This window comes from Zophobas morio, unplaced genomic scaffold, assembly GCF_036711695.1.
Source record: "Zophobas morio isolate AGI-343-1 ecotype UQ-CSIRO unplaced genomic scaffold, CSIRO_AGI_Zmor_V1 ptg000157l, whole genome shotgun sequence".
Classification (NCBI taxonomy): Eukaryota; Metazoa; Arthropoda; class Insecta; order Coleoptera; family Tenebrionidae; genus Zophobas; species Zophobas morio.
The window spans coordinates 301,892-323,562 of NW_026972261.1; the positions used below are offsets into that span (position 1 = coordinate 301,892).

Genomic DNA, 21,671 nt, shown 5'->3' on the forward strand with positions numbered 1-21,671 from the left:
ATGCTCACACCTGCGTTGAGCAATTACAACATGATCTGCTTTTTTTTACGTCACCACAATATATTAAACAACCTCTCAAGAACTAATAACACCTTAATATTTTATTATGACAAAGTACTAGATGACATATCTTTAATTGGTTGTTTTTAACGATTAGATACAGCGTAACAAAACAACAAAATTTTAGGACAATACCTTGTTCTGACTAAGTACATTTATCTAACCAATGTAAGGTGGGGGAGTCGTATTTAGCAGCAATGCGAGAACAGCGGATCTAGCTCCACTGGTGGTGGCTTTTAAGCCAGGTTAAATGCGAAAGTGCGGACATATTCCTCTACTGTCCAGTAAAGGAGTGATATTACCCCTTGGGATGAATACAAAAACCTCTTTCGAGGAAAACATACAGAATAACCCTTATCCGATTAAGGTCAATCTATTTTGCTCTTTTTAATTAGTAAAAAATCTATATTTTCCTTTAAAATTAAGGTTACGACTTGATGCTTTATGGATCTGTTAATTAATTAAAAATTATATTAATCAAACGGCCTCAACAAAAATAAGAAAAACGCTTGAGCAAGAGGAAGCAGCAAAAGAGATAGATGAAAATTTATTGAGCTTTATACAAGAATAATAAATATAAGTAAGGCGCCTGAAACACGACGTAGGATTAATCATTCCTACGGATGTTATATATTAGCAAAACTGAATTAGGGTTAAACGGTTCAAGGTTTTATAAAAGAGCTTGACAGTTGCAAAAAAAATTAACCAATAGAACTAAACTGAAAATACACGTGCGGGTCCCTAATACTTTGTACCCTGATCTTTTAGTGTGCTGATTGCTTTACGGTATAGCTATACCGCCTTTATGTCCCTTTATTTCCGTTACTTACATCCACAATTCAACCCTTATAGTTATATATAAGCTAGTTTTAATGCATGAGTTATTTATATATCAGTTTACTTATTATAAGTTTACAAATAGTTAACTTTTTGTTATTTTTAGAGCTAAGTTGCTTTAAAAATGTCTTCAAGGCTTAAAATATTTTCTGGAAGCTCCAATTGCTCACTTGCGGATAATATATGTAAAATACTTGGCGTTAAGCTTAGTAAAGCTAGAGTCTCCAGAAACGAAGATGGAGGTTATTTTTAGATTTATTTAGTTTTAATATTTAATTTTATAAGGTAAAAGCTTCACTGTAATTTACTATAGATTAATTTTCTTATTTAATTCAGTATTCTTTTTATTAAAGAATGCGACATTGAAATTTTGGAATGCGTGCGAGATTCCGATTGCTTTATCGTTCAAAGTGGATTTGGGTAATTTTTATAAAAATACCTTTTTGTTTTATCTAACTACATATTGGTCTATATTTAAATTTCATACTCTTCTATATTACTTTTACTTTATTTTTACTAATTTATAATTATAGAGACTTAACTGTTAACGATTCTCTTATGGAGCTCTACATACTCATTATGGCTTGTCGAATGGCTGCCGCAAGAAAAATTATTGCCGTTCTTCCATATTTTCCCTACAGGTATTGTAGTTACTACTTTTATGAGATATCTAAATTGCGTAGCTTAAAATTAATTATGAAGCGGGCACTTCACAATCGATTTTTAATTATTTTTATAAATTTATTATTGTTTATTACTCTAGTTTATAAGTTGAAGAATTTATATAAATTTTTTCTTTTGCTTTTCCTTCCTAAGAGTTATTTTATTTTAGTAACTACTATTTTTTTTTAAAAAGTTATTACTGTTATCTCCTCCTTTTTATATTTAAGATTTAGAAACTTAAAAGCAAGTTTTGTTACGTTTTTGTATTCTATTATATGTTAATATCTTTTATATCGTGTGTTTATCCTTTTTTTTAAACTTTATTATTGTTTATTATTTTGTGCAGTAAACAAAGCAAGAAGAAAGGAAAGCGGAGGGGGATACCAGCTAAGTTAGTAGCGGATATGTTGCGAGTAGCAGGAGCCACGCAAGTTGTTGTCTTAGATCTTCATGCCCCGCAGATTCAGGCTTTTTTCGATATTCCTGTGGATAGTCTGGTTTTTATTATTATTATTATAATTATTATTACGTTTATTAATATTGCTTTTAAATAGTTTATTGAGCCATTTATCGTGAAGTACATCAACGAAAAAGTTGCCTTTAATGGTTGCGAAAAACTTGTTATTGTTGCCAAAAATGCTGGAGGAGCCAAACGCTGCGCTTCAGTGGCGCACAAACTGAAGGCAAAGTTTGCACTTATTAATCATATAGAAAGTATTGAAAGCACGGGAAACTCTAAGTTGACGGTCATTGGCGATGTCCTGGATAGAACAGTTATTATACTGGTACCTCTATTGGGCTTTTCCTATATTCTATGCAAAATAGTAATGTTAGGGTTATAGAAAAGGTATATAAGAATATATTACAAAAATTAGGGTTTTTTTTATTATGTCTTGTAAATACTAAACTGTTTTTCATCTTTTGTTTAAATGTTATTTCCTAGTTGCTAATAGAATTTAATATAAACTATTAATCGGCGTAAATCTTAGTTTTGTCGATAAACATTTAGTTAATACGTAATTGGGATCCGTTGATATCAGTGTAATAACCTTTTTAGGACGACATGATGAATGGAGTGGATATGTTTACAGAAGCTGCAAAAGTCGTTAAAAATAAAGGTCTTTTGGAAAATGTTTAGACCTCGTTATATTATAAGTATAACTTCGAATATTATTAGGAGCCACTTTTGTTTATTGCGTGGTAACACACGGCATATTTAGCGGAAATTCTATTGAAAAATTAAATAACAGTGATATTGATGTGGTATACCTATTTCTATCAGTTTAATGTTTTTACTTGATAAATATTAGATAAGTTATGTTTTCTTGTTTTCTACTTCTTTATTTGCTGAAAGTGTATGGATCACTAACTTTATATATACATATTACAGATAATAACGACCAACACTATCAACCAAGAGGGTAACTTGGCGAAAACAAACAAACTCAACATTATAGATATCAGCCCTCTTATTACTGAAGCCATCCGCCGAATAAACTACGGTGAGAGTCTCAGCTTTCTCGTGCACTCGGTCCCGTTTTAATGCATTAATAAATGGATTACTACTACTATTGATTTTAAATACTGCTGTGATTAAAATTACCACGACTATTGTTTTTGATAGTATTTTATGTATTCCAGTTTTATTTGCATTCTTTTGTTTTCTTAGCACATTAAGGTTTACCTAGAAGTGGATAAGTATAATTTATTACTAATTTTTTAGGTCTCTTAGTTTTATAGTAGTTAACTTGACTTATAATCCGTATTTTTTTCTGGAGTTCTTTTATAACAGCTCGCGGGTTAGCGCTGAGTTTCTGCTGGTTAATTTTGGGGAAGAAAAGCTTATTTAATACAACATAGATCAAATATTGGGCATTTATAATTTTTCTAGAAATAAGTAAAATGTTTAACTACGTAAATAGATACTTTTGTACAAAGATATATGAATAAATAGTGATGTGCATATAAAATGAAAGAAACAGAAAGTTTTAGGTGACGAAGCAGTTCCTCGGTACGCGTAGTTAGCGTGCGCCGATGATTTGGGGTAGGAAAGTAGCAGAAACAGATTTGTTTGATTGCTTTAAGCCTGCACTCGAATAACAGGAGTGGAGTAGAAGGCGCATTATACAAGTATACAAACCTTGAAAGCATCAACCCTTTATAGATTATTAATTCACTACATTTTCCGCTTGTCGCCTAGGTTCAATTTATTGATTTCGTAGAAAAAACAAATTTATCTTAAGTCCCAGAGTTTTGCCCGTCAAAGGGTTAGATAGCATAATTTGGTATTTTAAATAGCCGTAATTTGCTATAATTGTAATAAGTCGCATTTTATGTTCCTCAAGATGCGCGTGCGACTTCTGGCAGTAATTAAAATGTTCACCGAATTCCTGGAGGGGAGAATCAGTACGGGGGCACTTGCGGCCGCTCATCACGCAGTTCTATAAAAGCTCCTCGTGATTTGAGCAGATGGGTTAGCTGGCAGCTATATATAAGTGCTAGAAATCGAGTTTCATCGTTACTTGGTGACGTGGAGTACTATGCTTGCGGTGGTACTCCGGTACCGTAGTATCGTTTATTTGATATTTTAAGTGTGTAAGTTTAAAAAAAATCTCCTTGAAGATAATATGAGGTTTCCTGAATTATATTCCATCTCTGAGTTACTAAGATTGTATGGAGTTAGTGCCTGTAAAAGTTTAAGTCAAAATTTTATATTGGACAAAAACGTGAACGGTATTGCATTTTACTTTAGTTTAGTTTTTTTTTAGTATATGCAATGACGTTATTTTTCTCACAGCTTAGCTTTAATAACTAGATAAAATAGTTCGCACTTTGGGGGATCTTAAAGGACATACAGTTATTGAAGTGGGATCTGGTTTTACTTACTACTGTTATGCCTTGTTTTTTTTAAATCGAATCTAAATATTAATGTTTCAGGTCCTGGTGGCTTAACTAGGTCCATATTAAAAGCTGGAGCTCAAAAAGTTATAGCCGTGGAGATTGACCAAAGATTTATGCCCACTTTGCGCGTAGTTTATTTTTTTTTATGGTTGCTATTAGTACTCTTTCAGTTAGTACTTATAAATATTTATTTTTTTTGCGCTTTTAGATAAATAATAATTTTGTCACGTTTATAACTGTTCTATTTCAAAAGTTAATTTTGTATTTTGAGTTATTACTGGTCGGATTTCTTATGCAAGTTTCCTTTTTTTAGGTGTTTTTTGCACAAAGTTTGTAGAATAACTATATATTATTAATAGTTTGAGCCTAGATTTTACGACTATTACACTAAAGTTAAATAATTATTACTCTTAAGAAGTAATAATTTTGCCAAAAAAGTTGTGAGACTTTTATTAACGAAAGGTAATGTAAGTATTTAACAGCAACTTCGAGATGCCAGCTTTAATAGACTCGAGATCATACACTCTGACATACTCTGCTGGGACATGGCTCAAACCCTAGACACAATCGGTTTTATCAAACAAGATTGGAGGGGTACATTTGTTACTTTTTTTATGTGTATTATGAGAGATTTTTATCTTTAAAACTAAATACATTTACAGTAAACTTATTTACTTTTATTAATATCGAGTTTTTTTAACTTTATATTTGGTTTTTTTTATTATTTAAAAAGTTTTCTAGGATAAATAAGATAAATTACTTATTAATTTATATGGGCTGGCACATACGGTTTTTAGCTAATATTTCTACAATTTTTTTAAATTATTCTAAAGATTTAAATGATTTACGTTATTAGCTTTTGTAAGACTTTATTATTCTGGTATAGTATCATTTGCTATATAATATATAAAAAAAGCTCTAAATATAATTCTGCATAAGTTTTTGAAAATATATGTTGCCTAATTTTTATTTTTAGACTAAGTTATATTTAATGCGGGCTTTACTCATAGAAGTGCCCAAGTTAAGGCTTATCGGAAACTTACCGTTTGGCATAACAGCGCCTTTAGTGAAACTTTTTATGTAACTTGATATTTTTTATAGTCTCTTTCCGCTTTTTGCAAAATATATTCATTTTTTATTGATTTATCAATTTGGTTACTTGTTGAGAAAAGATTAATATTTATTTACAATTTTTTACCGAATTATTTAACTTATAACTTAAACAAATATTAATATTGTAAACATTATAACTTTTACTTAAATTTGTACAAAAAGTAAATAGGAGAATAATTGTTGGTTAGAAATTTATAAATGGTTTTACTCTTCGCATATATTATAATTATCATTTGTGAAGGCACAGCGTTGCCGAGAGAAAGAATGCTTGGGCTTATGCAAGAGCCGATATGACTTTTCTATTTCAAAGAGAAGTAGCGGAAGTATAATATAATTTCTTATTATATTGTTTTATAGAGTATTAATAATAATAATTACAATAATAGTAGTAATAATAATAATTTTTATGTTAAGCGCATGTCTTCGAATAATACTTCCAAAGTTTCTGGACGACTGACTCACTTGATTCAAAGGCTTTGCAGCTGTAAACTTATGTAAAGTTTTTAATATCTATAAATTGTTTTATGTTATTCTTTTTTTTTTTTTAGATACAAAGTTCCCCGCGAAGTTTTTGTTCCTTCTCCCGAAGTAGACGGCGCCGTGGTTCGCATTATTCCTCAACCGCTCCCCCCCCCGAAGAGTAATAGCTATAATGAGATTATTTTTATTATTTCATTAGTAGTGTAGTATCGATGAAGGACTTTGTAACGCTCTCTACACACCTCTTTACCTTTAAAAGAAAAAAATGTTTGAACGGATTGGCGTAATTTTTTTTGTATATTCATCCTCTAAAAGTTTTATTATCATTATAATTGTTTCAAACGGTTTTATATTATAATATATTAATATAAAAAAAATGAGGTTTATATTATTAAGCTTTTAACAGTTCTTCTCGCTTCTTTCTTTTTTCGAGCTTACAGAGTTTCATTAGAAGCTTCGGCCAGGTAACTAAAGAAGCTTGATAGTGAATACTCATTAACGATTTACTTTTCATTGTTGTTCTTAATGGTGCATACGACCGTGTGCTCACGAGTTTAGGAGTAGTCTACTAGAAGCAATTTAATGGTGTAGCTATAGTGCTTCTTTGGTTCAGTTACATAAAAGTTGAAAATAATGTTTAGGGGAATAACTTCTGAATATTGAGAGCAACTGTTAATACGTATTCGAGAAGTATCCGGTTGTTGGGGATCTTTTTATCGTTATTATTGTTATTGTTAGCTGATTTACATAATTACTGGTATTAAACTACCTTGCATGTTATGACAGTCAATTGACTGAAAGCAAAGAAGACGCGCTATCAATACTAAAAGAAGGTTTGACGAAAATTTTTATCATTGATAACCTTTATATATATAATAACAAAAGCTGGAGTGGATGGCAACATGCGCCCGGAGTTATTAACGCCCAACCAAATGGAGGCGCTGGTGACAGCCTATTACAGCCGTCTAAAAGCGTGAACTTAGGGAATTATTAACTTTTTATTGGTTAACAAGCCGATGATACCATGTTTTATTTTTTTATTTTATTTTTATAATAATTGTTCAATCTCCTCTGAATAATCTGTCCTTAAGGTGAGTATCTCTCGGGCTTCTTTATTCGTGAAGGGCCATCTCTCTGTGTCGGACTCGATTAGGAGAAACTCTTTGGCCTCTTCCGCCTTTATAATAAATTGAAAATATAATATTTGAAAGATTTATAGTTATTCAATATACAGAAGAACGCACTTAAATGATTATATACAAAAAAAGAGAAAAGTGCGTTAACGAGGAGATTCACGGGGGTCTACGCCAACGATTGTGGGTCGTTGTTAATTGCCATTCGGTTATGTGGTCATTGGTTGTTATATAGTAATGTTGAATCGTTTTACTTGTTTGAATTGAGAGAGTTTAAAGATAACACATACTTCGAGTTGTTAAGTGCATTTTACTTAAGTCGGAAATGTACGCTTTTCGTATTTTAAAAGTACTATATTGAAGCGAAGTTAAAATGAAAGCTGCACGCATTAGGGGGAAAACGGGGCGACCACCTCTTATTTTCTTTGATTGCTTGGATTTTTAATTGATAATTAACATAATTAGTTTATAGCTATATAAATATTGGATATAATATTATATCTCCTTTTAATGAATTTCAAAAGCAAATAGAAAGCTTGCCAAGTAAATTATACTTATTGCAACAGCGCCTAGATTTCAGTGTTTTTAAGAAGCAACGTCTTTTATAATTTTTAATTTTGAATAAAATTAAAAAAAAATTCAAAAAATATGTAAAATCTATTATATTTAACTTTTTGGACAACAATGCAAAATAATAGGCCAATCGGGACATTAAGAGATTAACATCTCGTCACCATAAATGCTCGCGTTTGTTAGACTAATTAGAGCATGCGGTTAATTAAGTGCATGTAATGAATGGCACGTGCTTTTAATATATATATATATGAACTTTTCTTTTGGTCATAATGTAGCTTTTAAAGTGTTACTTATTTATTACTGACGAAAAAATATATATATTAAGTAATGACCTTTTCAAAGGTGAGCAGACACGTGATTTGCAATACTCGATAGAATTTGTTCCGGACGCTTATCCCCGTTAAGTTAGTAAGAAAGGACAAAAGGTACTGAACATCCTTGTCCAGTCGAAGAGCTCCATTCTACAGTAAAATTACGTAGAACGATAAAGCAATGAAAGTGAGGAATCATTCAAAGTTTACGTAATTAAACTTCATTTGCATGACAACTTTTTCGTAGGATCGAGCTATATAGGGCATTAAAATGCGGCACAACTTTGCATAATTTGTATCAGTCATGTATTTCTTTGTACCAAAGGATTACAAATTTCCAACTAAAAACAATAATAATCAACTTTGAAGGGCTGCATGACCTGCTTTAGTCCGTCGCAAAAAGCATGCATGAACGGGTCATTCACTTCCGTCATTAAGAGCTCTTCATCAGATATGACATATCTGAATGACGATGAACAACGCAATATAGATAAAAATAATAACAATTAGAAACCTCAAGTCTAATAATCCCTGTAGCATATTGTCCACGAGCTTATAAAAAATTGTTGAGCATGTCTTTAAAAGCGTTTCCTATATAAGTTAATATAAATAAAAGTTTAGAAATAAAAACAAGGAAAATAACGGAAAGGAGAGAATCAAAGAATTTTGCAGTTTGTAGAAATGCTTCGAGACACGAGAGAACTTTGAGTCTGTTTAATAATAGTAAAATGAAAATGATAATAAGGCCAATAGTTATAACGACAATACGTTGAGTGCAATTAATAAAGTGCATTACCTTTTTGGAGGATCCGATAGGTACATTTTTTGCAATATTTCTGATGATTCGTTGTGGAGTATTATAATACAACTTGTGCTACTTTCCACATCGTTTAGGTGCGTCTATGAAATTTTATATTAAGATCATTACAAATAAATAAAATCAGTTATATTTATGTAAAGGTTATTATTTACAATATATTTTTTCTGAGCATTCTCGGACTGCACTCGTCCCGATACATTGTTAAGTTCGCCTTTGCAAAGTCAGATTATAGTTTATTGCCTTAAAATAAAGAACACCTTGCAATAAATGTTGTGAAACGGCAGTCCAATTTGATGCAGAGAGATTTTTTTTCTGAAAAAAAATTGTACTAATAAAAATAGTTATAATTATAATAATGTACGAGGGCTTCTGTATATTCTGTCAAAAGTATATTGTTTGCGTGATTGATAACAGTGCAGATACAGTCAGTATTCAAGGAAGATATACCGCGCCTGATGCATTTCTTATAGTAATAAATAAATAAAAAGGAGAGCAACACAAGGGACGCAAGGTGTACTTGAAGAACATAAAATACATCGTCCACCATAAAAGTAATGGAACTGTCCTTCCGAGTTCCCTGTAAATTCATGGCCTGTTATAGTTTTGGCCAATCGTTACTATAGAAAAACTCGGAATTAAGTAAAAAATCAGCTGATTGACTGAACTAGTGAAAGCCAATTAATGTCGATGCTTATGATATAACCAATAAGATAGTTACTCAGTACTTTATAAACTGCTAGTCGAATGTAATACGCGTCAAGAATGACATATTTTCCCATGAGTTCTTGAATTTTTTTATTTATCTCATCCAAGAGCGAACCAATAAGCTGGATAATAAAGTCGACAGAATATCAACCAATATTACTAGTACTATCATAACCATTTTTCCACCAGTAAGCCACGAAGCATCGGAAACCTAAATTAGTGTGTTGAATAATAAGTTAACCATTTTTATATAAATTCTTCTATATAAGTGCATTGCGCACCTTACTCGTAATAAGTCATTTAATTTGTTTATATATATACCACCCTGAAATGAGTAGCGAAAGCTCTATAGCTGTTTGAAAAGCGATCAGCAAACACCACTAGGAACCTCACAAACCTTATATGGTTTCGCGTTTCTGCTTTTGGTACAATAAATTATTGTATCTTTATGAATTAGTTCTTCAAGTTGTGCATACACGCTAGTTTAGCATATGAAAAAGCCAAAAAGAACTTCAAAAGTTGTGGCTGTGAAGTATCATAACGTGAAATACTAAGCTAATATATAGTGAAGCCCACCCACACCTTTTCCTGGCGGGCTTGAACTGGAGGCTGAATAGTATTCTAATGCGTAACTTGAAAAGAAAACAAAGTGTACGGTTTAATCGGGAACTATACAATATCCATCGAAGCAAAACCGATGGGCGTATGGAAAAAGCTTACTTTTATTAAAATCGCTTATTTAACTCTTTAAAATAACGTTAACAATTATAAGGAAAACAACTGGTCACGTTTAAATTGTGTTATCCGTTTTACTAGAGTGAGTTGGGTGTTTTCCTCACAAAGCAAATATAACGAGAGTTGTTTACAATCATATACATAAAAAGTAATATTATATGTTGTAATAAAGACGAAAAGGGACATAACATCATTATAGGCAAGTCTATAATGGATGTAAAAATCTAAAGTTATATATATTATTAAGAAAGTAAAGAGATAAATAAATAAAGTAAAAAAAAAAAGTTTCAGTTTTCCAAAATTAAGTAAGAAAACGGGGAAAAGTGATTAAGAAGTCCAAAATATTTAATTAACAAAAAACAAAAAAATAATATTATCGACTCCATAGACTCGGATAGTTAGAAGTTAAAAAATAGCATAAAATTATTATATATAAAATTCTAAGAAAAGTGTAAAAGGTAAAAAATTAAGTCCTTAAAGGACATGAAAATTCTATACTAACAAAACCTCTTAAAAAACTTAATAAACCTATTAAACTAGAAAAATAGTAAAAGTAAAAACTAACAAAGCATTTACTTAACTATTTACTAATAAAAAAATGTATTCAGTAATAATGAACATATCAATATGCATAGATAGAGATAAACATTTTGGAGTAGAGTAGCTTCATTTATTCTTTTCTCTATCAGCAACTGGAACCTTCTGGTTGCATTACTGATACTCGCAAGTTCAGTTATTATGATATCTAATAATAATGATGATGATAATTATAAAGAAAGAATAAAAAGACTGACCCAATGAAAAAAGGTCAATAAAGTTTTCCTTATCAGCAGAACGGCTTAAGTTGAGTGTCTCTTCGTTAATACGTTGAGTGTATGTTTCAAGGTCTTTATTAAAGTATTAAGAAGCTTCGTAGTATAATTAAAAATTAAATAATAATGGTATAAGAATAAAAATAGTAATGATATAAAATAGTAATGATATAAGAATAAAAATAGTAGTGATATATCAACTTCTTTCGCGAAAAAGCGTCAGTAATATTTTTTCCAGCTGAATCAGACATTCTTCCAGAAGATTTTGTGGCAAATAAAAAGAACGCCCAGAAAATTCTGTTATATGAAGACAAGTAACTTATACTTAATAAAAATAGTCACGCATATATAATTTTTAATGATTCTATAGTTTTCTGGTTATTAGCAATATAATAACCAATGAAAAAAGGTAAATTTACCAACGGATTCTAAGAATGTTGACTTTTCTTTTTCACAAGAAATGACATCCTCAAAAAGACGCTTGCACAAATAAACAAAGTCCGCCTTGAGAGTGTTAATAATAACGGTTCATTAAAAGTGATGCTAAACACTAGCCTATAGTCGCTGAAAAACATACGAAAGATCAGTAACAAATATTGATTGATTAAGCAATACGGAGTCGTGCTCCAGGCGAGCCACGTGGAGCTCGGAGTCTAAGCATTGCTGGGCCCGTTCGGCAATTCGAGAGCGCTCGCACTGGACGAACTTTTCAAGGCCATATTCTTCTTGACCAATCTTAGAGGTGGGCGTATTAAATTAATCAAACTTCAGTAAATAAAAAAATCCTTAAATAATATAAATAAAATACTTAATAACAAAATATATAAAGTATAAATAATGTAAAATACTGTTCGTAGTAACTTCATATATCTGCTTAGATCCTCATTATTACCTTTGATATATATATGAAAAGTAAAATTAAACTCAATGCAACATTAGTAATAGGTATATCAAAATAATATATAAAAAGAAAAATAGTACACTTGACTGCAAAGTTTGCTCATAATCGATTTTGATTTGTTGTATTACTTTCTTAACATTGTTGGAAAGAGTAGAAGTATCGCTGCATGGATTATATAATAATAATAAGTTAATGATTTACTTTTATAACTTCTATGATTTTATGTATAGACTTTCACTACAGCGTATGTTTACTGTTTTAAAAAAATACTTCAACTCCAAATCGAGTAAAGATTGGTCAAAGGTTAAAAATTTTTCAATGAATACGGCCGCATTATCATAGTCTTCTTTTTTTATGGCTTCTTCGATCCCTTCGTAGCACCACTTTTTAAAAATTATTTTCTTATTGCAAAAATTATTAAATATAAATGTATAAAAACCTGTAAGTCCAGAAGATTTTGAACTTGCGCAAGGGTGGCACTAACATTTTTCTAGTATATAAATATATACATGTTTACACTTTACTTTTTTTATATAAACAAAAAAGTTATCAATTTGCTAAATAAAGTAATCACTATCGCAAAGTTTAACAAAAAAATAAAATAGAAAACCAATTAACCAGAACATACGAATCACTTTTGTAGTATAAAAAATGGGTGCTTTTACGTTAATAATAACTTTCCAGTACGTTAAAACTTGTATGGTTTGTTTTAATATAATTTATATATAAATTTATGTATTTAAAATAAGAAAATCTGGTAAATTATTAACGTAATAGACATAACAATTTGGATAACTTTCTTTAGTGTTGGTATTATAACAAACTTTACAAGCAACTAATAAAAAGTTCGATAGGTCTCCACTTAATTCACTTTAAGAGCCATAAAAAAAATGAGTAATAAATAATGAGTAATAAATATTTTATTAGCTCCTAATAAAAAATTTGGCTCACAATAATTATACTAAAAAATATATACGAAGATCAACAAAATGATAATAAAAATACTAGTTATCAACTAAAACCTTCATGCCACTAAAAAAATAAGAAAAGGTGGATTAGAGCTAAAAGGATACAGAAAGTATTTCTTACTTACCCCAACAAAATTCAGTATTATAGAAAAAATACTGATTTAAAATGACAAATTATTATTTCAAAAAAATTACTGAAAATTTTCCTTTAAAATAATAATCACGAAAATAATTTGAAATAGTATTACGTTAACAAATATATTCTTTCTAAAAATTTAAGTTCTCAAAAGTTAATGTTAATAATCTTTATTTATTCAAAAACCTTAATTATAAATAAATATATGTACGAAAATTATAACTTTATTACATTTAATTGCTATTTACAAAAAACAGAAAAAAATAATAATAAATAGTAATTCAACGTTAATAAAGTAACTGCACGCAGTCAAGTTTAAAATTTTCACCAAGATACTAAATAATACATTCTTAATATTATAAAAAAAATTAAAAAGAACGCACTATAATTTATTCATACTCATTAACAATAATAGTAAAAAAACGACTTAAATCCTTATACTTCCTTTTCTTAATAAAAACTGCGTTAAAAAACTTAGTAGAAACCTGCGCACAATCCAAAAGGCGAACTCTAGAGCTAACTTGCTTGGCTAACTTAGAAGAAGATTTTATATTTTCATAAAGAAACTTGTAATTAACCAACGCATCCTGAAAAGACGTACTAAAATATAAAAAGTTATTTTTTATACAAAAAAAACTTTTAAAGTATAAAAAAAATAAGTCGTACGTGGAAATTTACTTCTAACTTACGTAATTCAGTATAGTTACAAAAAAAATTAAGAAAAACCCTTAAACTGATAAAAAAAAATCTTAAAAAATGAGATATTCAAAAAAGTTTACAAAAATTAGATTTTTAACAGATTGAAAAAATTAAAAAAAATATGCTTAAAACTTAAAAAAAAGTAATAAAACTTTAACATATGAGAACAACCTCAAAGTTTTCATAAATGCAAAATATTTTTCATAATAACAATCTTCAGGAAGTAAATTTTTTATCTCAACATCCAGCTGTAATAAAACATTAAAAAATAAATGCAAGTTATTCCGCAAATTTATACATTTAGTCTTTAAAAAAATTAAAAAAATTTAAGTTTGGTCTTTCTGAGAGCTTTATAATTTTGAAATAGATTGACAATAACTTAACAATCTCTTTTTTCTAACAAGCTAAAAAGGCTTGTAAACTTTAGTTAATAAAACTAGCAACAAGTTTATTAACCAACAGCTATAAATAGATAAAAGGTTTAAATAGAATAAGATAAGACTAGGCAAATGGAAATTTACAATTAAGGTTTTTTGGGTTGGCAGACATTAAAATTTAAACAATTTTTCAAAACAAAGTTTGAAAACAAAATCGTATAAGATCAAGATAAACTTTAAGTTAAAGGGAGAAGGTAAGTTTTTTTTTAACGCCCAGTTAACTTTAATAGTAAAAAATATGAACCTGGGTCTCTTTAAGTTCTAAATCTTCTAATAGTTGTTCAATTTTCTCTATATCTTTAAAAAAATCGGTCCCTACTTGAAAATAAAATTATAAATAAAAATTGGGATTATTAACAATTTTTTCATTCATAGAATAAAAGTTTTTACATAAATATATACTAGAACCTAGTTCGCGAAAATAATTATCAAGATTAAGATCTTTTTCCTGTGTGTCGATAAAAGTTTCATTTTTAGACATAAACGAATCCTATTTATTGGTTTTAAAAATAATAGGGAAGACTACTGTGGTAAGTCTTACTGTTTGTATCTTTTTTTTCGCTAAAAAATCCTTTGAAACGCCGAGCATGAAAGATTTCTTTACCCAATCGAAACAGCTCAGGTAAAGTGGCCACAGCGTAAAGCTGCGTCCTCGTCTATTGTTCCTATTGCTTTCGGAGTAGGAGGTCCACTTGAAGCATAAATAGTAAAAAATGCGACACTCGTTTGCTTAACTTATTTTTATTTTACGCTAATTTTTTAGGTGAAGTTCTCTAAATTATATAATATGGAGTTTATAAATACTCTTCTTAGTAGGTATTTTCTTGATTTATCTTTTACGTTAATAAATTAAAATTGGTGAATGTACGCATAATAGATTAGCTCAGCCCCACCTTTTTTCCTTTCAGCCCTTTATAGTAACTTCTCTGGAAGGTCTTTATTCTATTACATATACTCATTCAACTCTTCTTCACATAGTTGACAACCAATTCTTAACAAAGGTTTTTATATCTTGGATACTTTAATAAATTAGGAATGTAATTTTTTCAAAGTTTTTGTGTCCGTTACTATTGTTCTTTATAAGCAGTTTTTACTCTCGAATCTTACTGTATTTAGAGAGTCGTTAGATTGCCTTTTGCGCCCGTCTTTGCTGTTTCTTCAAAAAAGGAAAAGGAATGTTTTTATATACTATCAAGCGAAAATGAACTATATAAACTTTATTCTTCATCCAATATTGTTCCAACAAGGGTTATTAGCTTGTTTACGTCCAGAGACGTTGTCTCTCTTGACTTATTTGACGACGGACTCTGCACTTCAAGCAGTAGTGTTCGAGTGAACGATAATCCGTTACACAATTTTACCGATTGCTGGTTTCATGTAAGTGAACATTCTTTCTCTTCGTTTGTCCTGAACATTATCGAGCTTGATGATGGCTGTTTTGATAATCTTGTTTTATTTATTGTCTGCTTGGAAGCTTTTATATTAAAAGTTTACAGGGTTAAAGCTAATGTAAATTTTTTAAGTGACAAAAATTATTCAGAGAAAATTGAAAACACTGAGGTGAAGGAAAAGTTAATTTTTTCTAGAAATTTTCAATCAGAAACTGAAGTTTTTTTAGAGCGTTTTTGCAACCTCTATCCTTCTATATTGTTAAGCTCCACCTGTGATTTTAACAAGATAAACAAGAACGCTCTCAGAAATATTTTGCTATCAAAATCGGAAATTTCTTACCTAACCTTTAAAGTTAGCGAAATCTTCCTAATTGGATGCCCTAATGGCGATTTAATTTCTATTCCTGTGAACAGAAATAAGATATTAGAATATAAGTTTTTTGTATTATGTTCATTAGGTCAACCCATTTGTTTTATACTCGAGCTTGAACACAATAATAGTTTTAACTTTAGTAATAAAAGTGATGAAAGCATTGAAAACACTTGTCAGATTTTCTCTGTCAGTAGGACATTCCTAGTTATTGGCTGTTACGGAAAGTTATGCTTTTTAGATGTAGAATATAAGGTCAGGGAGAAATATTTTCTTCCCCATTCAAAATTCCATACAAATAGTAGTTCGACCTTCCTCACTTATAAAGCAAAATATTTTGATATTACAGGGCCCGTGAGAGCCGCTACTTTGCTCCCAGCTCTTTGCTTCAGTACCCAAACAGCGACAAATTTAATCTATTGCACAGATAAAGGACTTTTTATAACTTCCTTAGACAAATATCGCTCAGAAGACGACTCTCCTCATTTCGAAAAAAAAAAACTTACTACTATTAAGCAAATTCTTTACGAAAACGTCTGTTGTTTGTCCAGCCGTCCTTTTGTTAATGAAAACAGCAGTGACTTTTGTTGCTCTCTGCTGATCTTAACTCACGAAGGACTTTTGTCAGTACTAAACCTTAAAAAAGACACCTTTTTCCCAGCCGAGATCCATCGGAATTTAGAACGTTTAGAGCATTTGTTATCTCCTAGTAATAACAATTATTTATCCTTACCGGGTTTTTTACCCCTTCATGTTTTTCTGTAGGTAGTAGCCTTACAGATTTGGAAAATGAGTTGCAGAGTTTACTAGATGTATTGAAAGTTCAGGAGAGCAATCAGAAGCTAAACGAAACTGTTATACATAATCTAAACGAGATTATAGAGGATTGTAATAAAGCTATTTTTCAGGCGAATTATGTCATGAAAACATTTAGGAAACAAGCTGTTCCTTTTAATTGTGAGAGTAGCTTATTATACAACGGCGCACACGCTCTTAACAGCAGTTGTACACTCTCAAAAACCAAAAGATTAAAAGAAGCTTATGAAGAAGGAAGCTCAAAGAGCGTAATAACTGTTTTACCGTATAGTTCAAATTTTCAAGTTGATGTTTTCTGTCAAAAAGTTGAAAACGGATTGAGGCCGTCAGAACTCAAGTTATGCGTGAAAATTTTTGTTGACCATCTTAACACAACCGTAGAGATGAAGTATTGGTCTATTGGTAGGAATCCTTTAATTCTTTTCTTAATCTTTACAATCGTAATTCATAAAAACAGCTCATGATCCTCTGCAACTTCTATATTTTTAGTTATAATATTTTTATTTGGCTTATAGATAAGACTGGCACTTTTAAAAGTCTTTATTTTGCGGCTTAATCTTATGTATAGCTTTTTTTTATATTATAATTTGGGATAAGAAACTGGTAGCTTTATAAAAAATATGTTTTACCCTTATTTTATAAATATATACTTTAGACAGTTCTTTCTGTTTTGAACGTTTATTGCTTTTCCAGCACCTGTTATGTATAATAATTTTTATTATGTGCTTCTGGTTAGTGTTATATTAACAACAAATTATAATTAAAAGAAACTATTTTTTTAAATTACTATACATATATATAGCCATTATTTTAAGAAAACCTCACTTCAGCAAGCAAATTTTGACTTCTTCTACCGATAAGTATTAATATAAATAGTAATTTATTTTTAGCACTTTTAAAAAATAAGTAGCTAGTAGTTTGCACTTAAAATTTAGGTCTCTGTAGTTATCTATTTACTGTGGAACCAAAAGTATGTAAACAGTTGATAGTAAAGTACTACTATATAGGGACGAATTACTTCACTGCTACACTTTTCCTTTGAAAATTTTACAAGATGGAATAGCTTCTTTTGATTTTTCATTGGCTGAGGATATTTTCTATAAGTTACCCGTAAGTATTTTACCAGCGCTTTTAACTTTGAATTTTTCTTTACTTTACATCACATTTTTTTATTATCTTTGTGCTTATTTTTAAACTGTTTTTATGGTTTTCATTTGTAAAATAATAAATTTACCACTTTTTAATAATAATTCATAGTTTATTATTACTTGCTGGTTTATAAATTAATTTTATTGTTCTTTTAAGCACTTTCTTCCTCATTTGCTTAAATTATCATAGTTACTTGATTCTCGTTACAATACTTAAAGATTATCGCTTACTGTATATATAAGTAAGAAAATAAAACTCCTTAATATTAACTTTGATTTTACTACAAGATAATATCAATTTATTTAATTTATTAAAGTATCTAGCGGACGTTTACTTGGTGCATTTGTATTCTTTTTCCAATTCCAGTCTTCTCTTAAATACTTTTTCACCTGCGGATTTCGTCTCTTGCAACTGTGGATTCTATTGGAATTCTCAACTAGTTCACTTCTTAGACTTTTGTGGTCTACAAGTTTCTGGACACTATAATAATAGAGAAGTAGCGAGTCATGCTTGTCAGTTGTGCGGAAAAGACCGAGTTACTCCCTTATATAGTTTACAAATAGAAAGAGGTAATCTTTTAACCAATCAAAATGGCCTCTTCTACCCCCCAAGCTTTTTACTGAACATTATACGTACAACAAATACTGAACTTTATAAACTTTTGGTCATAGCAAATTACGACGCTAATTCGGCGGTGGGTTTCAGTTTAGGTCCCAATTTTACTGCAAAGAGGTCTTATGTTTGTATTTCAAATTTTATTAATTATATCTAATTTTTTTTTAGAGTTTTTTTCAATCTTGCACGGATTAAAAATCCTTTAAAATTGACGTATACTAATTTCATTACAGCACTAATAGACAAACTCCGCCGTTTTGATAACTGTGAGGATCCCGTTATAAAAGTTAGTAGTAGAAGCGTAACGTTTTACGTAAATGTGTTAGGCAATTACGTTGTGTGCATTGAAGTTCATTTTCCTCAAAAAGACGAGCAGTGTCGAGTGCAACTCAAAATTGAAGAGCACGTGTGCACTTGTCGTAGTGTTGTCGATTCTATTGGGTCTTTAGAAGCCTTTACGCTTTTAAACGCTCTTCGTTGGTCGATACTATTGTTTTATTCGTGGTGGTTGGAAGAAGCCAACCTTTCGACTATTCCTGATAACACTGATTTGAGTGTTTTGCAGTTTTGTGAAAATATACAGAGAACAAGTGTTGTAGCAGAAGGAATTAAAACAAAGTATGGCCTTCAGGATTATCATCTAAGAGAACTATTTGCTTTATATAGAAGTAGTAATTCGAAACTCAGTATCACCACAACTGCAGGCGCCTCCCATACAAATATGCAACATGAGGCCAACCTTTATAAGGAAATTCAACTATTAAAATATAAGTTACTTGCGGCAGTTATCGAATTTACTTTCTAATATTATAGAAAAAAATTGATTATTAAATTCTTATCACATGATTGTTACTTTACTACAATATATTTTTTGACGAAGTTTATCTCTTGTCTAAAGTTATAATAAATTATTTAATATGCATTTTTTCGTCTTTTCTTCGTAGTAAAAAAGTTTATAAGGGCGTTATAACCATTTGACTTAGCGTTTTTTTTTAGAACTTTTTATCCTAAAACTCTATTAAGAAGGTAGGGAAAAAACTTTTTGTCACCAGGGCTAACAGGACTTCTCGGCCGTTTATAAAAAGATAGAGACACTTAGAATTGTGCGGATACTATTATTTCGCAGCCAAGTTCTTAAACATTATCTACTCAGGGCAAAACCACTCGCATCAAGCATGTAAAGGCTGCTGCACGAATAGCATTGAATCATTTATTCCTTTATATATAGCACTGGCTATTATTAGCGTTATTTATTTAAGCAATTGCTGCTTTATCTTCTTACTCTATAATTGGGGGTTCTGAGTTACAACTCCCCTAACGTTTTATTGCGCCTTCAATGAGAAGAAGGATGTGCTATATCATCACAGCTAAAAATTATGTATCAATAAAGGCGCAAGCAAAGTGATAACAATAAGTTAATAAATAAACTGTAATCTTAGCCTTTTCCCCTTCAGACCTAAGAAATGTTTTGACCACGAGTACTTGGGGCACCACCGAGAGTTATAATCAAGAACCTGTTTAATTAGTGTTGTAATAACTACTGGCTCTAGTAAGTCAGTTCAGTGAAATTTTATCAAGATAAGATATGTTGAATAGGTCCAGGATCTCAATCTCTATGTAGTTGACTGTTGCTTACAAACCCAAGGACGACGACCACCACTCTCAGATGGCGATTTTGTGGTATTTGTAGTTAATGATTTTTGCTTGATCCCAACCACCGATTTGTATAACAGAAGCTTCTTATTCTAACATTGAAAAACACTTAAAGTTTATAAGTGCATATAACTTATTAAGGGCTAAGGGGGTGAAATAATGTATCTAACTAGTGATTGGGAGGGGATTGCTTCTTGCGTTGGGTAACAGTTTATTTCCGTAAAACCATCATCCCAAGATCGAGGTCCTTCAACTATTAAGAGCATTGACGCATAATCAAGGTCGTTGGTTCATTCCCACCGACGCGACTCTCTTTTTCGGTCTTTGATGGCCGTGTGTCTAACCTCACCCTCATAAATTCTTATACGATCCCGGGGTGATGGTTTTACATATTAACCTGTTATTGGTAGCGTCGCGAGGCTGGTGAAATTAATAAGTAATAATATATACCACCCCCATGCAAAACTGTTTCATTGTGTTTTGCATTTTTTCATTTAATATAGCATAACTTTTCAAGTAACGTAATAAATTACTTTAAAATTTATACACAGTAAACTTCTCTACTCTAGTTACTTTTTGTTAATAATTGATCTTAGGTTGGTTTAATATTCGAAAAGACATGAGCTTGTAAATTTGAAAGAATATAGAAACAGAAAAATTTAATTTAATAAACGAGGTTTTAATAATTAGTATAGATCCCTTTAGCTAGAATCACTGCTTGTATCCCCTTTAGCATACTTGCTATAAGGTAGGATTGACCCAGTGTTAATTTTTTCCATTTTGATTTTACACGTGTCCAAAGCTTGTCCAAGTTAGCAAGAGCTGGTTCGTATGATCGCAACTTTATCTTCAAAGCTTCCCCGGCATGTGCAATGGTATTGAGACCGGGAGATTGCGGAGGCCAGTCTAGCACTTGGAACGACTGTAATTGGTGCCATGAACGCACTGATAGTGTAGTGTGACATGGGCATTATCCTGCTAAAAAATATCTCCTCAAGGTCAACTCCATACTAATCGCATGTTCTGGTTGGTCATTCTTAGTAATGTCTAAATACGTGCTTGCGGTGATGCTCCCTGTTACTTTTGCCAAATATCCGACTCCCTTAAATATTATAAAAGGCCAAATAATAATCGATCCTCCCCCATGTTTATACGTTTGCACCACCTGTTTATTAAGTATTCGATATCGCCGGATAGCTTTCAACGCCGCCTAATACCATCTAAACCATATTGGTTGATCTTGGTCTCGCCCAAATAAATTACTTTTTCCCAGTCAGAAATGGACCATATTTCGTTCTTCGCAAACGCAATTTTAAGTCGCTTGTGACGGTCTATCAGAGTGGATTTAACTAACTTTTTTTTTCGCATAGCGGCCAGCAGAATGCAACGC

At 30.7% G+C, this 21,671-nt stretch overlaps 4 protein-coding genes and 1 long non-coding RNA gene across 7 annotated transcripts; 3 read left to right on the top strand and 2 right to left on the bottom strand.

Annotated features, from left to right (window-relative positions):
* The first annotated feature begins 852 nt into the window (after window positions 1-852).
* On the top strand, window positions 853-3,103 carry LOC135145546 (ribose-phosphate pyrophosphokinase 1-like). The gene is made up of 9 exons (XM_064077664.1): window positions 853-940; window positions 1,004-1,139; window positions 1,251-1,317; window positions 1,431-1,538; window positions 1,907-2,057; window positions 2,115-2,345; window positions 2,618-2,678; window positions 2,738-2,823; window positions 2,951-3,103. Exons 2-9 carry the CDS (start codon window positions 1,022-1,024, stop codon window positions 3,101-3,103), a joined length of 975 nt encoding a protein of 324 aa, XP_063933734.1. The 5' UTR covers window positions 853-940; window positions 1,004-1,021.
* Window positions 3,104-4,104: 1,001 nt separating this feature from the next.
* LOC135145534 (mitochondrial dimethyladenosine transferase 1-like) lies at window positions 4,105-7,209 on the top strand. Of its 3 annotated transcripts, none has more exons than XM_064077652.1 (12): window positions 4,105-4,293; window positions 4,376-4,435; window positions 4,498-4,589; window positions 4,944-5,055; window positions 5,472-5,541; window positions 5,816-5,897; window positions 5,989-6,068; window positions 6,123-6,214; window positions 6,262-6,337; window positions 6,841-6,887; window positions 6,940-7,058; window positions 7,146-7,209. In XM_064077652.1, the coding sequence occupies exons 1-11, from the start codon at window positions 4,188-4,190 to the stop codon at window positions 7,029-7,031; spliced, it is 909 nt and encodes a 302-aa protein (XP_063933722.1). In that variant the 5' UTR covers window positions 4,105-4,187; the 3' UTR covers window positions 7,032-7,058; window positions 7,146-7,209. The 3 variants fall into 3 exon arrangements, with proteins under 3 accessions (XP_063933722.1, XP_063933724.1, XP_063933723.1); XM_064077654.1 differs by having other exon boundaries at window positions 5,475-5,541; XM_064077653.1 differs by having other exon boundaries at window positions 6,940-7,080; window positions 7,146-7,183.
* Window positions 7,083-11,635, bottom strand: LOC135145533 (conserved oligomeric Golgi complex subunit 4-like). Its single transcript, XM_064077651.1, has 17 exons — window positions 11,566-11,635; window positions 11,348-11,443; window positions 11,129-11,221; window positions 10,982-11,079; window positions 9,775-9,810; window positions 9,620-9,721; window positions 9,412-9,486; window positions 9,256-9,357; window positions 9,152-9,206; window positions 9,047-9,105; window positions 8,871-8,974; window positions 8,718-8,784; window positions 8,589-8,665; window positions 8,437-8,536; window positions 8,285-8,386; window positions 8,096-8,224; window positions 7,083-7,231 (listed from the first exon to the last, which is right to left on the bottom strand). Exons 5-17 carry the CDS (start codon window positions 9,775-9,777, stop codon window positions 7,103-7,105), a joined length of 1,104 nt encoding a protein of 367 aa, XP_063933721.1. The 5' UTR covers window positions 9,778-9,810; window positions 10,982-11,079; window positions 11,129-11,221; window positions 11,348-11,443; window positions 11,566-11,635; the 3' UTR covers window positions 7,083-7,102.
* A 178-nt stretch (window positions 11,636-11,813) lies between these two features.
* Window positions 11,814-13,710, bottom strand: LOC135145522 (uncharacterized). The gene is made up of 6 exons (XR_010283477.1): window positions 13,637-13,710; window positions 12,487-12,537; window positions 12,318-12,430; window positions 12,130-12,209; window positions 11,995-12,038; window positions 11,814-11,881 (listed from the first exon to the last, which is right to left on the bottom strand). It is a non-coding gene; the product is annotated as an uncharacterized LOC135145522 (long non-coding RNA).
* Window positions 13,711-17,584: 3,874 nt separating this feature from the next.
* LOC135145547 (uncharacterized) lies at window positions 17,585-19,433 on the top strand. Its single transcript, XM_064077665.1, has 5 exons — window positions 17,585-17,601; window positions 17,680-17,724; window positions 17,872-17,974; window positions 18,330-18,745; window positions 18,797-19,433. Exons 1-5 carry the CDS (start codon window positions 17,585-17,587, stop codon window positions 19,431-19,433), a joined length of 1,218 nt encoding a protein of 405 aa, XP_063933735.1.
* The last annotated feature ends 2,238 nt before the right edge of the window (window positions 19,434-21,671 follow it).

Excerpts from the sequence above, each read along its gene's own strand:
- LOC135145546 (XM_064077664.1), top strand. The coding sequence starts at position 1,022 with ATGTCTTCAAGGCTTAAAATATTTTCTGGAAGCTCCAATTGCTCACTT. Across the intron at positions 1,140-1,250 it reads CTCCAGAAACGAAGATGGAG|AATGCGACATTGAAATTTTG; the intron begins GTTATTTTTAGA and ends TTTTTATTAAAG. Across the intron at positions 2,346-2,617 it reads ATAGAACAGTTATTATACTG|GACGACATGATGAATGGAGT; the intron begins GTACCTCTATTG and ends TAACCTTTTTAG.
- LOC135145534 (XM_064077652.1), top strand. The coding sequence starts at position 4,188 with ATGAGGTTTCCTGAATTATATTCCATCTCTGAGTTACTAAGATTGTAT. Across the intron at positions 4,294-4,375 it reads ATTGGACAAAAACGTGAACG|ATAAAATAGTTCGCACTTTG; the intron begins GTATTGCATTTT and ends TTTAATAACTAG. Across the intron at positions 6,069-6,122 it reads CTTTGCAGCTGTAAACTTAT|ATACAAAGTTCCCCGCGAAG; the intron begins GTAAAGTTTTTA and ends TTTTTTTTTTAG.
- LOC135145533 (XM_064077651.1), bottom strand. Across the intron at positions 9,487-9,619 it reads TTCGACTAGCAGTTTATAAA|GCCATGAATTTACAGGGAAC; the intron begins GTACTGAGTAAC and ends AAACTATAACAG. Across the intron at positions 8,537-8,588 it reads CAGGGATTATTAGACTTGAG|ATATGTCATATCTGATGAAG; the intron begins GTTTCTAATTGT and ends ATCGTCATTCAG.
- LOC135145547 (XM_064077665.1), top strand. Across the intron at positions 17,725-17,871 it reads TTGACTTCTTCTACCGATAA|GGACGAATTACTTCACTGCT; the intron begins GTATTAATATAA and ends ACTACTATATAG. Across the intron at positions 17,975-18,329 it reads ATATTTTCTATAAGTTACCC|TATCTAGCGGACGTTTACTT; the intron begins GTAAGTATTTTA and ends AATTTATTAAAG.